Below are 14,682 nucleotides of genomic sequence, written 5' to 3'. Positions count from 1 at the left end.
CACCAAACACTATTGTGTAAGTGTGTTAGCAAGACAACAAGCTAATGTGGGCCAAGCAGTACTTAAACCACTAATTCAGACAACTCCAGTAGATACAGATAAGCCACCGCTTTGGGAGCATACTTCTATATAGTCTATGTAAAGCATGTGATCTACAGCTCACATGCCTCGAACGGATAATGTTACTTGCCAATTAAACATCTGTTCTTGGAATGTACAGCTGTACACGGGCACTCTGAAAAGCGATAAATGTTGCCTATTTCGTAGATACGCAGCTATTGCAGCAAGATGTAGCCGGATGGAGGTGTAAGCCAATCCTGACTGCTGCAAGTATAGAACAAGTTACTTACCTTCGGTAACGATGTATCTGTAAGAAACATTAGTTAGTTAGATTCCTCACCTTAGAATATCCCCAGGCGTCAGACTGGATCCGGAAGATTTTTCGTCAGCAATACCCCTTGCGCGTCGCTAGGCGTCGTCTGCGGCTCCGCGTCCGTCGTCGGCGTCGTGCGCCGGGATGACGTCGGAGTACTTAGACGCCGCCCTCGCGCGCTGACGTCAGTTCTTGTACATAGCCTTCCGCGCCAGGAACGCAGAGCCATGCAAAGACCGACACTGGTGCCAAAAATAAAATCTAGGGGCCTGAAAAGGATAACCTTAACCCTAGATGTCAGTTCGCAGAACGGGGAGGATGGGAGGGTCGGTGAGGAATCTAACTAACTAATGTTTCTTACAGATACATCGTTACCGAAGGTAAGTAACTTGTTCATCTGAAAGAAACACGTTAGTTAGATTCCTCACCTTAGAATAGATACCCAAGCAATACCATCCCCGGTGGTGGGTCTGCGAACCAAGATCACACCAGAAAGTCCTGGAGGACAGAACGGCCAAAGAAGCCATCCCTCCGGACTTGGCTGTCAAGGCAATAATGCCTGGCAAACGTGTGTAGCGAAGCCCACGTCGCCGCCTGACAGATGTCCTGCAAAGGGACTCCCCGTCCCAAGGCAGTAGTAGCCGCCGTGGCCCGAGTAGAATGGGCGCGCAGCCCAACAGGAGGGTCCTTTTTAGCCAAGGAATAGCAGATTTTTATACACAAAACGACCCACCGAGAGATGGTTCGTTTGTGCACAGCTTTCCCCTTCTTAGCGCCCACGTACCCAACAAAAAGCTGGTCGTCCACCCGGAACTGTTTTGTGCGGTCCAGATAAAAGGAGAGCGCACGTTTTGGGTCCAGACGGTGGAGCCTCTCTTCCTCTTTGGAAGGATGCGGAGGCGGAAAGAAGGTGGGCAAGGTGACAGACTGCCCAAGGTGAAATGGAGTCACCACTTTAGGAAGAAAGGAGGGACGAGGCCGAAGGACAACCTTGTCCGGATGAACCGACAGAAAAGGAGGCTTTGAAGATAAAGCCTGGAGCTCACTCACCCGTCTAGCCGAGGTGATGGCTACCAGAAAAGCAGTCTTTAGAGTTAGAAGACGAAGAGGGCAATTGTGAAGAGGCTCGAAGGGAGCGCACATCAGGAATGTCAAAACCAGATTCAAGTCCCACTGAGGCATCACAAAAGGGACAGGAGGGAACGTGTGTGTAATGCCTTTGAGAAAGCGTGTAACCACAGGGGACTTGAAAAGAGAAGGCTGATCAGGAAGCCGCAAGAAGGCGGAGATGGCAGCAAGATAACCTTTCAGGGTGCCCAGGGCAGAGCCCTGCCGGGCCAGAGAAAGAAGGAAGAGGAGAACCTCAGAAAGAGGGGCGGAAAGGGGATCCACAGCCTTTGCTGTGCACCATGCCACAAATTTGTTCCACCGGCAGGCGTATACCGACTTTGTGGAGGGACGCCTGGCTGCCAGAATGATATCACAGACTTCAGGAGGCAAGTCAAATGGCATCAACTGCCGCCGCTCAATCTCCACGCATGGAGGTGGAGGCTGGACAGGTTCGGGTGGAGGACCGTCCCCTGCTGCTGCGACAGAAGATCCTCCCGAAGGGGCAGACGTATCGGGGGATCGGTCAACAGACTGAGTAGCTCGGGATACCAGTACCTTCGTGCCCAATCCGGAGCCACCAAGATGACTTGGGCCCGGTCGTGCCTGATCTTCTTCAGCACTCTGGGCAGAAGTGGTATAGGCGGAAAGGCGTACAACAGACCGCAACTCCACTCGTGAGGAAAAGCGTCGCCGAGCGAGTGCCGCCTTGGAAATTCCAACGCGCAGAACTGCTGACATGCTGAATCTTCAGATTCCTGATAAACAGGAGGAATGATCGGAACCGGACTGTAGAGATGGTAGGACTCAAGCGGCGCCGGATGCGGCGTCGGCGGACGCCGTGCCGGCGTCGGGTCCGGATGAGGGCTAAACCGGGGTGTCGGCGTCACAGGCGTCGGCGGCGCCGGTGGTTCAGGCGTCGGCGCCGGTGGAGGAGTGACTAGGTCAACCGGCGTCGACTGGGGCCCAGGCAAGGGCCCCGCGGGGACCTGCGGCGTCGAGACCGGAGTCGTCGACGGCGCCGGGGCCGGAGCCGCCGGCACGCGAGGTCGCCCAGTCGAGTCCGCGGGGCCCGAAGGCGCGCCAGCGGGCGTCGACGGCGGGGCCAGGCTCCTCATGGCCGAGAGGAAGGCACTGATCTCCGCCGGCGCCGCGTCAGCCCCAGGGACCGGAAGGTATGGGGGCGGACGCGGCACCTGCGGCTCCGCCGGAGCCGCGGGGGTGGAACCACCCTGACCCTCGGCCGAGTCGCGCGACCGGCGAGGGGAGTCCGAAGAGCGATGTCGCCTCTTGGACTTCTTTGAGCGTTTGGACTTACCCGACGACTTGGAGCCGGACGAGCGATGGCGTCGGCTAGGGCTCCGCGAGCGATCCTTGGACCTCCTCCTGGACCGGGATCGCGCACGACGCGGAGCCGAGTGGCGAAGCTCGAGAAGCTTGCGGGACCGCTCCCGCCTAGCCTTCGAAGTCAGGGCCTGACAGTCGTTGCACGACTCCGCGTCGTGGTCGGGGCCTAAGCAGTAGAGGCACCGGCGGTGGTGATCGGTCACCGACATCAGACGATGACAATCCTCACAAGCCTTGAACCCAGGCATCCTACCGGCACCAGATGTCGACAGACAAGGATCAAAAATGATCAAAAAAGATTTAGTCAAAAAAGACTAAAAGGGGTAGCTCTCCCGGATCTGCGCTTACTGGCGCGGAAAAAAGAAGAACTGACGACAGCGCGCGAGGGCGGCGTCTAAGTACTCCGACGACGTCATCCCGGCGCACGACGCCGACGACGGACGCGGAGCCGCAGACGACGCCTAGCGACGCGCAAGGGGTATTGCTGACGAAAAATCTTCCGGATCCAGTCTGACGCCTGGGGATATTCTAAGGTGAGGAATCTAACTAACGTGTTTCTTTCAGATACAGATAGCAGATGATGTTTTGTATGGGAGCATCAAGTGGGGTTGATGTGATCGTTATTGCAATAGATAAAGCGTTTCCAATTAGATGCGTAACGGGCTCTTGTGGTAGGCCTTCTAGCCTCCCTGATGTTCATGCAGTCTGGTGGAAGGTTCAGATAACCAAACTGACTTCAGGAGCCAGATCACGTACAGGTAAGTAACTTGTTTTTTCTCCAATATTGAATCTTTCATAGATTCACATGCTTGTATCAGAGTAGTTAGCAGTATATTTCTCTTAGTTTGCATCTAGGCGAAGAGCTTCTTGTGCAAAAAAAAGACATAATGAAAAATATACTAATACATATGCATCACGATTCCAAGATAATCAGAAACTAGTAAATAAACTGTAACGATCAAATATACCAAACAAATAGAATTGATAGATATGAAAGACTGTACCTAAAGCAAACAGATGTCTCAGGACAGCTTGACCCACTGCAGCATCAGCTTTCCATGCAGTCTTTTAACACATCCACCGCAATCAGTATCTTTAATTGAAGAATTCGTACCCCATTTAACACCATCCACCACCATGCAATATATTTGTCCTTGTTTTATGGTGTCTCAAACCGCCAGATTCAGTCGGTTGTTAGAGTTTCCTTGTCTTGACCAAGATTTCTCTTCAAGCAGGGAGCAGCTATTGGATGGTGTTAAATGGGGTGCAAATTCTTCAATTAAAGATACCGATTGCCGGTGGATGTGTTAAAATACTCCATAGGGCAAGATTCCCGCACCTTAGATCCATGAACCAAGAAGCCATTGGGCAGAATAGGTATTGGAGTGACTGCAGTACCCGCTTTGAAAAATAGAGAGTGGTGCTATCAATCAAAGGAATAAGACAACATTTTTAAACAGCACTGGACAATTACACTTGGGTAAGAATATATGCCCATGATTTTAAGCACTGGCAGATTTTACAAACTAGGCCAGTAGCACACCTTTGACAACACGTGATGAAGCGGTTTCTAGTTACGATAATAAATCAACAATATGCAAGAACAAATCCCATATTAATATTGAGTCCTGAAGGTGGTTTTTGCATTGATTTTGTAATACCACCGAAACGCGTTGATGCTAGTTTGTTGTTGAGAATCCAACTTATCGGAATCACGTGGATAAGATTACGAATCTAATCAGTCTTTCTGTGTGCAAATACTGTGTTGGATCAAGTATAGCAACAGTGAAATTCATTGTGCTTTCTGGGTTTATAGTTAGAGGTTTTCCATATGCTCTGGATATACTGCATTATTAATTTAAACATACTATAGTCATATTGTATGTATTAACTAAATGCTTTTAATATATTTTTAAATTAGTGCACTTCCACAATCTTTCCTGAGTTTCAGAAAGATTGTTTTTATTATATTTATGTGAAATAAAATAATTGTAAACGCTACATTCGTTTTTGGGTTTTTTGGTTAAGACCTTTATTTTGCTTAAAGTCCTGAGGGTGAACAGTTGGGAGTGAAAGATGTGTATGAATGATATCATGTTGATGGTATGATTTCCAAGGGAAACTAGGTTTTTCTTACTTTGTGATGGTTAGCCATTGATTTAGAAATGGAGAGCCGATGAGACCAAAGGTGTTGAGATCGAAATGTGGTGGCTGGCGGGAGATAAAGGTCACTGACGTCTTGAGGAATCCTGCAACTTTCCCCAATCGAAGGGCATGTCCAACACTTTTGATTGGACTTTCGGGGCAGAAAGACGTCGCCCTAACCCAGCCCAGTCTACGAAGGACTGCGGCACCTGCCATTTGTCTGAAAGCAATAGAAGATAGAGCCATTGCGGAGTCAATCACCTCTGCAGATGCTTTAGCACCCTCCTGCAAAAGATCTTTCCCTTCTCTCTTTTTATCATCCGGAAAGAATGAGAAGAGGAGCCAACTCTGCCCATAACTGACGGTCCTACCTCCCAAAGATTGCTAAGGCGTTAGAGACCTTGATAGCTGTAACCGCCATAGTAGTGATTCGCTTGCCAATGCTGTCCAAGCGTTTGCCTTCCCTGTCTGGAGGCACCGAACAAGGAGATTGAGGATTCCTGGAACGCCTCTGAGCAGCCTCCATTATCACTGAATCTGGGCGAGGACGGCCAATTAAACATGCTGGAGCAGAATCGGGCGCCTTTATTTCTTCTCCATCCTCGGCAATACACCAGGAACGGAGGCTGGGTTTTTCATTATCTTCAAACCCTCACTCCAAATGTAGTCCACAATCGGAAATGGATCTAACTGATTTCTTCGATGCATCTTTAAAATCGTAAAGAAAACATTCGGTTTGCACCACAAGCTTGCGGTTTGTTCTAGAGGTGAGGAATCTGCAAGTAGAAGTATCCATCAGAGATAACAGACAGACTCAAGCTCTGACATTTGTGTCGCCTGCTCATACCACCGCCTCACCTGCACTTCCGACCCTAACACCATGCAAAGACAGTAAACAATAACTACACTTGAGCAGCAGGAGGTCACCAATCCAGACTGTAGCAAGCTCTGTCCTTATCCCTTAAAAAAACGATATATTGACAATGACATTTTGGGTTATGACACCCTAAAAAAGCATGTTGACCTAAGCACCAATATGAATGGTAGCAATCAATGGAGATCACCTTGTGGGAAAGACATGAGGTACAGCTAAGAGATCCTGAGAACAAAACAATGGTTGTTTCAATTACATATTTAAGTAAAAGCGAAGACCACACTTTACAAAACATTTATACATATGAAACCATTTGTAGCACATAATTAGACTGTATTTTTCACTCACCTGAAGAATGCTCACCACCTCACTAACTGGTAATTCACTTGCTTTTTTAGACTTCAATACAGGAACCATTGTCTCAACAGCATCATAAGGTAGGTGTCCGAATCTGGAAACCTAAAGAATAAAAAAAAGCAACTACTTAGACTAAAAGTGCTGTTATCGGTAAAACCTTTGGACATTTTAAGCAAGCACAGTTAAACTGAAAGCACAAGAAACTTTAGTCCCACCCTAAACTCGTTAATATGTTGATGACAGAACCATTGACTTTATCCCAACAAGAGTAGCACCTTGCTCTGGTGGGACTGCATCCTGGAGGGTAGTAGGTAGGTAACGTGACCATGCACTTGAAATTCCCTGCCTCCGATTTCAAATGACCAAAAAGGAGTCCTTGTCAAAACATGGGATGGTGGAGTCAATGGCTCAGTGTTTTTAAAACCGGATCTGTCCCTACCGAGAACTTACCGTTCGATTACTTGACATGATTTAGAAACAATCACTGCATGGAGAGATTCACATGTTTGGCACGATTAGTTTTTCATTTTCAAGGATTAATAGTGGAGACTGCTTCATAATTTCTAAGTGTCAAGTTTAAAAGAACTGAACAAATCATTTTTTTTTTTTAAATGTGGCTGTGAAAAAACGGTTCTATTATATCACTATCACCACAACAGAAAAGCCTTGCACAAAAATTCAGTATTGAGACTAATGTACAGAAAGAAAAAATGGTTACTGGTTAAAATAATACAAAAATACTTCTTTAGAAAAACAATTTTAACGAGGAAAACGTGCATATGCTATTAATTTATGGACATTACTTGCAGTAGGTATGTTCATTATTTTTCCATATGTATACACAAAAAAAGAAAATGGAAAAAAAAGTCATCTGGAAACATGTAACCGCTACATCCTCTTCACTGCTCAACCACCAAGCCTGCTCTCTGTGGACCTCAACCATGTCAGTTACGTCATATCCTGCCAACCACATCTCCTTGTTCAGTGATTGGAGGGGAATGTCAACAGAAATGGAGTTATGTAATTTCAATGTGGTGACTCCTGTTAACATCTCTTCCTCTAATTGTTTAGCCCAAGACATCTCTCACAAGCATTATGAGAGGTTCATGGTTGTCACTTTATAGGAAGAAGCTGTAATCTCTCGACAGTGTGAATAGTACGCTGCTGAGAAAGGGGCTATTTCAGAGGATCAGATATGTAACTGCAAATTTGATGGGGCGGACTCCTCTTCATTCATTTTACCTTTAAATTGCTCACCGAAGCTAAAATTTTACAAACTGAGCCTATGTTGTTCGGAAGTTATAGAAGACAACTAAAATAAGAAAAAGCGGAAATGGTGTCCTTAAAGGCCTGGGTTTGTAAGAAAACAGAGGGCCCCCGCCCCCACCCACCCAGAACAAGTCTTAGAGGGCACCACCCAGTAGGAGGGTAGGGAAGGAGTGCAAGGAGCTCCTGGAAACAGAAAAGGTCAATAAGACAATAGCCACCCACCAGTGTCCTTTACATCGGACAGCCCCAGCCTGCTTGTACTTCATTGGGTTTAACAATTGGATTTCCTCTTCTGTGACAGCTTGTGTGCTCCAGAGCACTACGCTAGTATCCTTCACAACGGACAGCCTCAGCCTTCTTGTTCTTCACTGGGCTAAAGGATTGGTTATTCCTGTTTCCATGACAGTTTGTGTGATCCTCAGCACTTCACAGCCCCAGCCTGCTTGTACATCATTGGATCTTCTGCTTTCCTTCGAATCAACTTGTTGTGGTGGTGCTTAGAAGCATACATGCTTTACAACTTTGGTGTTTACAAGCAGCATGGGCATATGGATGAGTGTTTTGGAAAGGGGAATACTGCACACTGTCTTCGTGCCTTTTGAAATCCTCTTTGACAGTGTTGGATTTGAGCATGCACTGTATTGCCTTCTCAACGTGCGTTTCCATTGTTTAGAATGCACAGTGTTTCGTTGGAACATGGCCTCTGAATTGGCATCAGAGTAAAGTCCTTTGCAGTGAGATCTTTTTCTTTAACAGCTACGTCTATTACGTCAATGGAAAATATGACTAGTACCTGCACCATGTGTCGATCTTTTGTCGTGTGCATACATCATATCTTGTGCAGCCCCTGGACTGATGGCAGTTTAACCACTGCTGGGCATTTTTCAAAAAGGTGGCACGAGTCTACTATTGCACGCGCACTCTTACCTTTGAGAGACGACACAGAGGTGCCATGAGGATATCCATGCAACTCAGTCTACGCGGTATAAAGAGCTGCTGGGCAACGTCACGCAGATATAATCATGGCATCTGTTTCGTCTCTCCGTCTACGTGACATGGAGAGCTGCTGGGCAACGCTTTGCAGCACGCTGCAACCGCAAGCCACTAAGCGTTTATAAGGCATGTGTGCCACCATTTTGAGATTGGAGGCAGCACGCAAGCACCGGGGCTATGGAGTGTCCCTTTGTGTCCAGTTGCCAATCACGTGTAATACCAATTAAGATCCAGGGACAAATGAAGTAGACCGGGGACGTCACTGGATCCAAGTGTACTGTGTAATGGAAGGATTTTGGTAAAGCACCCGTTTCTGGGGCATTCTGTTTATTATTTGACTTTGATTTTGCCATCTGTATCAAACAATGCAGCTACACGCATGTGAGGCTAGACATGTATGCTGCCTATAATTTCCTGTGGAGTCCTCATGCATCGTCTTGCAGGGTCATTGTTGTTGAAGGTTGATGTTGCTCACTCACGTGGGCATGTAGTTGGATACCTGAATGTCATGGCTGAGTTCAGGCTCATATGGTGGGTGGGCATAGTCAAGGGGTTGCTTCTCTGGAAATTCTATCAATACGCTGCATGTAATTCCTGTAGGGTACCCTAATATTTAAAGTTTTATTCAGTTTGCAGCTAACGTTTTCATTTAGGGGCAAAGGCATTGAAAAAATTCACTTTTCCAGTGTTTAATACTCATGGTTTTTGGAATCGGTCCGATTCCAAATCTTTGCTTGCAATTTTTTTTATTGCTTAGTAGTTTGTTACACATCCTTGTTGGAGTCAATAGGTCTAGGGTGTGACCATAGTAGTATCACTCGGGTTAGTGGTCGCTCACCGACGTTGGGTTTCGTTCTTTCATTGTGCTAGTTTTTTCCTGCTTAGTGTCCACGCAATTCATGCAGTTCATGGTGTATTCAACCTGGTGTTTCCCATTTTTTTTTTGTAGTGGGTTTTAGTCCCATCTATGTCGTTTGTAGTGGGTTTTAGTCCCATCTACGTAGTTCTAATGGGTACAAGTGCCATGTTTTTGTAGTGGGTGTTGTACCCATTAGAGCAGTGTGAATGGGACTAACCCACCACAAAAACATGGGACCTGTACCCATTAGAACAGTGTGAATGGGACCAAGACCCATGTTTTTGTAGGGGGTTTTAGTCCCATCTACGTGGTTCTAATGGGTACGAGTCCCATGTGTTATTGTTCTGTGCATGTATCTAACCTTCACTTAGAGGTTCTAATGGGTTTGAGTCCCATGTGTTTTTGTGTTCTGTGCACGTAGCTAACCTCCACACTGGGGTTCTAATGGGTACGAGTCCCATGTGTTTTATTGTTCTTTATACTTTTCTAACCTTCATTTAGAGGTTCTAATGGGTTTGAGTCCTATGTGTATCATTGTTTGTGTGTTCTTTGTGCACACTCGTTGATTGTCTGCCCCTAGGCCCGATTAGCTGTATGGCTAGCAGTCAACATTTCTTTCCCCTTAACTTTTTTGTAGTTCACATTTGGTGTCGATGTTCCTTGTTTCTGGTCCATTTATTCACCTATTTTGGGGAAAGTCAGTTCGGGTCTCCGTCACCCATTTCTATTGTTTTCTATAAAAAAATTATTGGAGGATGATGGGTGGGTAAAATATATATTATGTATATTTATCTTTGCATCTCCTCTACATTGTTTATTCTTATTGCATGTACTTTTTGTACAGCTCATGTATATTTTATCTGTATTTTCTTTCCATTTGTTTTGTAGAAGAAGGCAAGGTATGTAGTCACCTGTGTTGTATGTATCTAGTTACTTACTCCCTATCTGCTCAGCCAGTGTGAACGTAATGCATGGAATGTTGGTGTGAGAGTCTTGAATGGAATATTTGGGTGCCTGGATGCTTGAGTGTGTCAGTTGGAGTATGGACTGAGCAGCAGGAAGACTGCTCCTGGTGGGCCGGTATCTATAACTCAACTACTTGTAACTGAACTCAATAAATCTACATAAAACTACATCTTGTCTACGGGCTTCATCACTACAGAAAAGAACTAGTCAAGTGTTAAGGCTGCAGTTCCCAGAGACAAGAACGTGCAGCATGGTGCGATGACTGACATGCTCAAATGCGGAGGAAGATTAGGGTAAAAAGTGGATATGATGAACTTTGATGAGGAAGTTAGATACTTGTAAGAGAGCTGTCTAAGTGGAGTGGGTGGCAGAAGAAATTGGGGATTTAAGGTTGAATGCCTTTAAACAACGTGTTGAAAAAGCTTCCATAGGAAAGGAGGCTAGGAAACAATGTTTTTTGAACGGGGAGCAGGTGTTGGTTTCTCAAGAATGGAGCAACCACAAGGAGATGATGGACGGAGCGCTGAAACTTTTCAGACACTCACCCCCAGTCCCAGATCTGGGTTGAAACAATCATAATTCTTTAGCTCACTTGGGGGTGAGTGTATAAAAATGTCAGCGCTCCGTCCATCATCTCCTTGTGTTTGCTTTGATCACCCTAAGTTGGCAGGGTATGCGCAGACATGGGTCTCTGGCTCACTTTGCCACTGGATTCAAGCTAGCCTGGCCGATGAGGGGTGTTACCCTTAAACCGGTCCCAGGATGCTTGTTTCGGTTCAGGGAAGACATGGCTTTGCAGTTTGGGCTGAACTGTTCCCATGAGGAACAGGGTCAAGACTGATTTGCATATAGCTGTGACTGAACTGGGGTGGCGAAGTGAGCTAAAGAACGATGACTGATTTAACCCAGATCTGTGACTGGGGGTGAGTGTCTGAAAGGTTTCAGCGCTCCATCCATTATCTCCTTGTGTTTGCTTTTCTTGTGAAAGGAGACATTAAACACTGAGGGTAACTGCTGTTTAGGTTATGCATTGTTTTGTAAGGCACACTCCATTTGAAATTGGCTTCAGTGTGCTGTAGAGTCAGAATAACCATTTACAATGGCTTCAAGTGTAGACAACACTTGTAGCTGCAAACAGAGGCAATGGATGGTACTGAAATAGAGCAGCAAAAAGCAAATAGCCGCCACAACAGAAGAAAGTGTGCATTGGTACAAATTGAAATAGCTGCATCATAAAATCATATTTCAATCAAAAACAGCTAGTGTGTTGAAGTTGTAAGGTGCTGAAAGAGTCAGGGCAGGCAACAAACATATTTGTTTTCAATCTTACAGGTGACAGGCAGATTAGGAGGATAAATGATGTAAATATAGGCGGAGTCTGGTCCTGCAGAGGGCAGAAGCGGAAGAGGGCGAGAATAAGCGTTGGCGGGAAGAGCCAATGTGCAAAATGTGAATAAGTGTGAGGGGAAGGAACGGTCGGGTGGCAGAGGTTGCCCATCAGCAGGGTGCTAAGCGCATACCTTAAGAGGGAGAACCTGGAGGCAAATAGGAAGAGACGTCTCAGTAATAATGTAGGTAAATATTTGGGTTATGAAAGATGCTCATCTGAGTCTGGAGGGGACAGTTGGTGGGCAACAACTAGGGCGAGTCTTGAAAAGACGACCGGGAATGAGCTATGCCATACCGAAAGCAGCACTTTCAGTCCAAATATTAGAGACTCCAGCTGGACGAGCCCTTGTTTTCTCACTAACAGTGACGTGTCTCTGAAGGGAGAGCAGAGTGGGGCTCATGCATGAAAAAGTAAAGGATGCTGGCGGTTTGTCAAAAGGAAAGAAACAAGTTCACTGAAAGTGTAACTAACGCATGTTAGACACAATGCGCCTACGCTGACGGACACAAACACACACCTATGCATCATCTTATATATACACAGCACTGAGAGGGAGTTTTAGGTCACGCCACACAGTGGGGTCAGACGACAGTATTACACAAGTTGCATTTTCGAAAGCCTTTAAATCATGAATGTGTCAAATAGGGAGGGAGGGGGGTGGGGGAGGGAGGAGATTAGGAAACAAAACTAACGGAAAAGACAGAAAAAAGCCTTGAAGAAAACATAGCGAAGATGTAGCAGTCTAAAGAGGAAACTGTGGATTGTTCCTAAGGCAACGACGATAGAGAAGATCCCGTGTGGGCTCAGCACGTTGAGGCGGGACCAGGGGGGCGCAGGAGCAGGCCGGCAGAGGTCACGAGATCGAATCACCTGGAAGGTGAAAGGTCAGGATGAGAGCCGCCGATACGTTTACACTGACGGTGAGGCCATTAGTGAACACGCTGTTAAGGTAGCACAGTGTGTTACACTTGTACACATTTCTGTGTGCAACCCCAGAGTCCGATGATACCAGAATAGAAACCACCGAAAGCGGAAAAAGTGATTCTATGGCAGGACCGGAGGCTCAGATTATGCTTTCTCAATTTCTTTTACTACTCACAGCAGCCAATGACAAAAAAGTCAACATTACACACAAACCGCATTTCCCATGAGGCTTTGAACCACGCCTCCTTTATCAACCAATAACATGAGAGGTAATCATACAAAATAATGAGGCACCATCTTGGCTTCCTCTTCCTTTGCTGCTCCGCAGTCAAGATAAGTGCCTCATTATTTGGTCTTGCTATCTCTGTGATATTGAATCTTGCAATGGTTCCATGTATATGCTATGTTTATTTTAATGTGCTGTACTGCTTAAGCTTTGATAATTGCTAATTTACTACTAGCACAGCGCGCGCAAGCTTTGCCATTCAGTTTTGCTCTCAGCGGGTGTTGCACTGTCTTCCTACCTTTGATCCACTTTTTCTTTTCGCTCAGTTGCCCCCCTTTAATGTGCGCCCGTTAGAGTTGATCACGACGCAAGTGCCATGTCCTCACGCTTCGTGCGCTGCCGGGGATTGGGCCCCCACCTTAGGGAGTGAGGAGCACGCCAGAGCCCGGCTGGGAGTCCTGCGTGAGTCTCGGGAGCCTGCACACATCAGCGCACGCGAGCGGCCCCGGACCCACAAGCTGGTGTGCCGCCTCTCCCGGGCTGGTTTCAGGGAATTACGCAGTAGGCAGACGGAGGAGCCAGTACCGGGCCATTGCTTTCAGGCTGCATTCCTTTATTCTGGGCGCTTTGGAGTTTGATTAACCCCTGCTATCCCAGACTGGGAGATATATAATGTTTGGATACCCTGCAGCAGAGTAGGCAGTCAGGGTTTATACCCTCCGTTAGTACTAGGGGCCAGGGCAATATTGTTACCTGTGTGGCCCCTTTGTCCCAGCGTTGCTCCCCATCAATGCCCACTCTTATTGTAGTGTGGGCTGTAGAATTTGGCTTCTCCCTGGAGAATTCGGATTCAGATACATATATCGTATATATTTTTCCCCATGTCAGACTGTGATGTCTATGAAGAGGAAGTGGCTGCATTTGACCACGATGAGGAAGATGATTGCTATTACGAGGACTCTATGGAGGCTCTTATTGACAAAAGACTTGACTAAGTTAGACAAGGTCCTTTCCTCTGCCTTCATACGTATTTCCCAACGTCTGAAACAGTTAGTTGGTAATAACCCTCCCCCCTCTGGTACTCCGGTTCCCACCCCTCTCCCTTCCACGGAACCGGCTGGGCTTCTGTGGCCTCATGTGAAGGTGTACTCCAAACTGGGTTGTGCTAAAGAACAGGCCCAGGGTCACATTCCTGCCCCTCCTTCCCCAGTCCCTACACTATCCACCACTCGTGCTACGGGCACGGACTCTTCCCACAAATCACGACCTCGCAAACGATCCAAGAAGCGCAAACATTCCTCCTCGCCTGTTCAACCCTCCCCCTTTTCTTTTGACCCTTCTGACATCGTACACCCCCGCTCCTCGGACTGGGCCCCCTGTGGCTGAATATATGCAAACCCATTTGCGCAAGAGCTTCGACAAAAAAGTTAGAGCCCGCCTTAAGTCCGAATGTCCCCGCCTTGACCTGGCACACAAGCTGGCAGTTACCACCGACATTGACTCATCCATGACTAAGTTTTTTAATAAATATAAGAAAGACCCTAAAAAGGGCATAGATCGCGCACTTCGGGCTTGCCAGGATAAATTGTTTGACATTGCTGGTCAACTGGCAAAGATCCTTGAATTAGCCCTTCAAGAACATGAGACCGGAGCGGCGATCCATCAGGAGGTCCTGGCAGGGTAGACCCCGAGGGCGATTTGCCTCCTTGGCAATGCCAATTGCGCTCGCTCATCGGAGAGGCATAAATCTGTCCTTTTGCGTATCCATCCACAGCTGGTGGAGTTGGCATCTGCCGAACCAGGCCCTTTGGCGGAAGGTCAGCTTTTCGGGGGAACGCTTTGTCAAGGACAT

General features: G+C 46.9%; 1 protein-coding gene across 4 annotated transcripts in view; it reads right to left on the bottom strand.

The window, feature by feature from the left end:
* ATP2C1 (ATPase secretory pathway Ca2+ transporting 1) overlaps positions 1 to 14,682 on the bottom strand; it is an 831,636-nt gene that overhangs the window by 464,074 nt on the left and 352,880 nt on the right. For all 4 annotated transcript variants that reach the window (XM_085630651.1, XM_085630649.1, XM_085630650.1 and 1 more), the window contains one exon: positions 6,195 to 6,305. In XM_085630651.1, coding sequence (XP_085486777.1) covers positions 6,195 to 6,305 — 111 coding nt within the window. The remainder of the gene's footprint in view (positions 1 to 6,194; positions 6,306 to 14,682) is intronic.

Source organism: Triturus cristatus, chromosome 10 (genome assembly GCF_964204655.1).
Source record: "Triturus cristatus chromosome 10, aTriCri1.1, whole genome shotgun sequence".
NCBI classification, from domain to species: Eukaryota; Metazoa; Chordata; class Amphibia; order Caudata; family Salamandridae; genus Triturus; species Triturus cristatus.
This window is presented reverse-complemented; position numbering and strand designations above follow the sequence as displayed.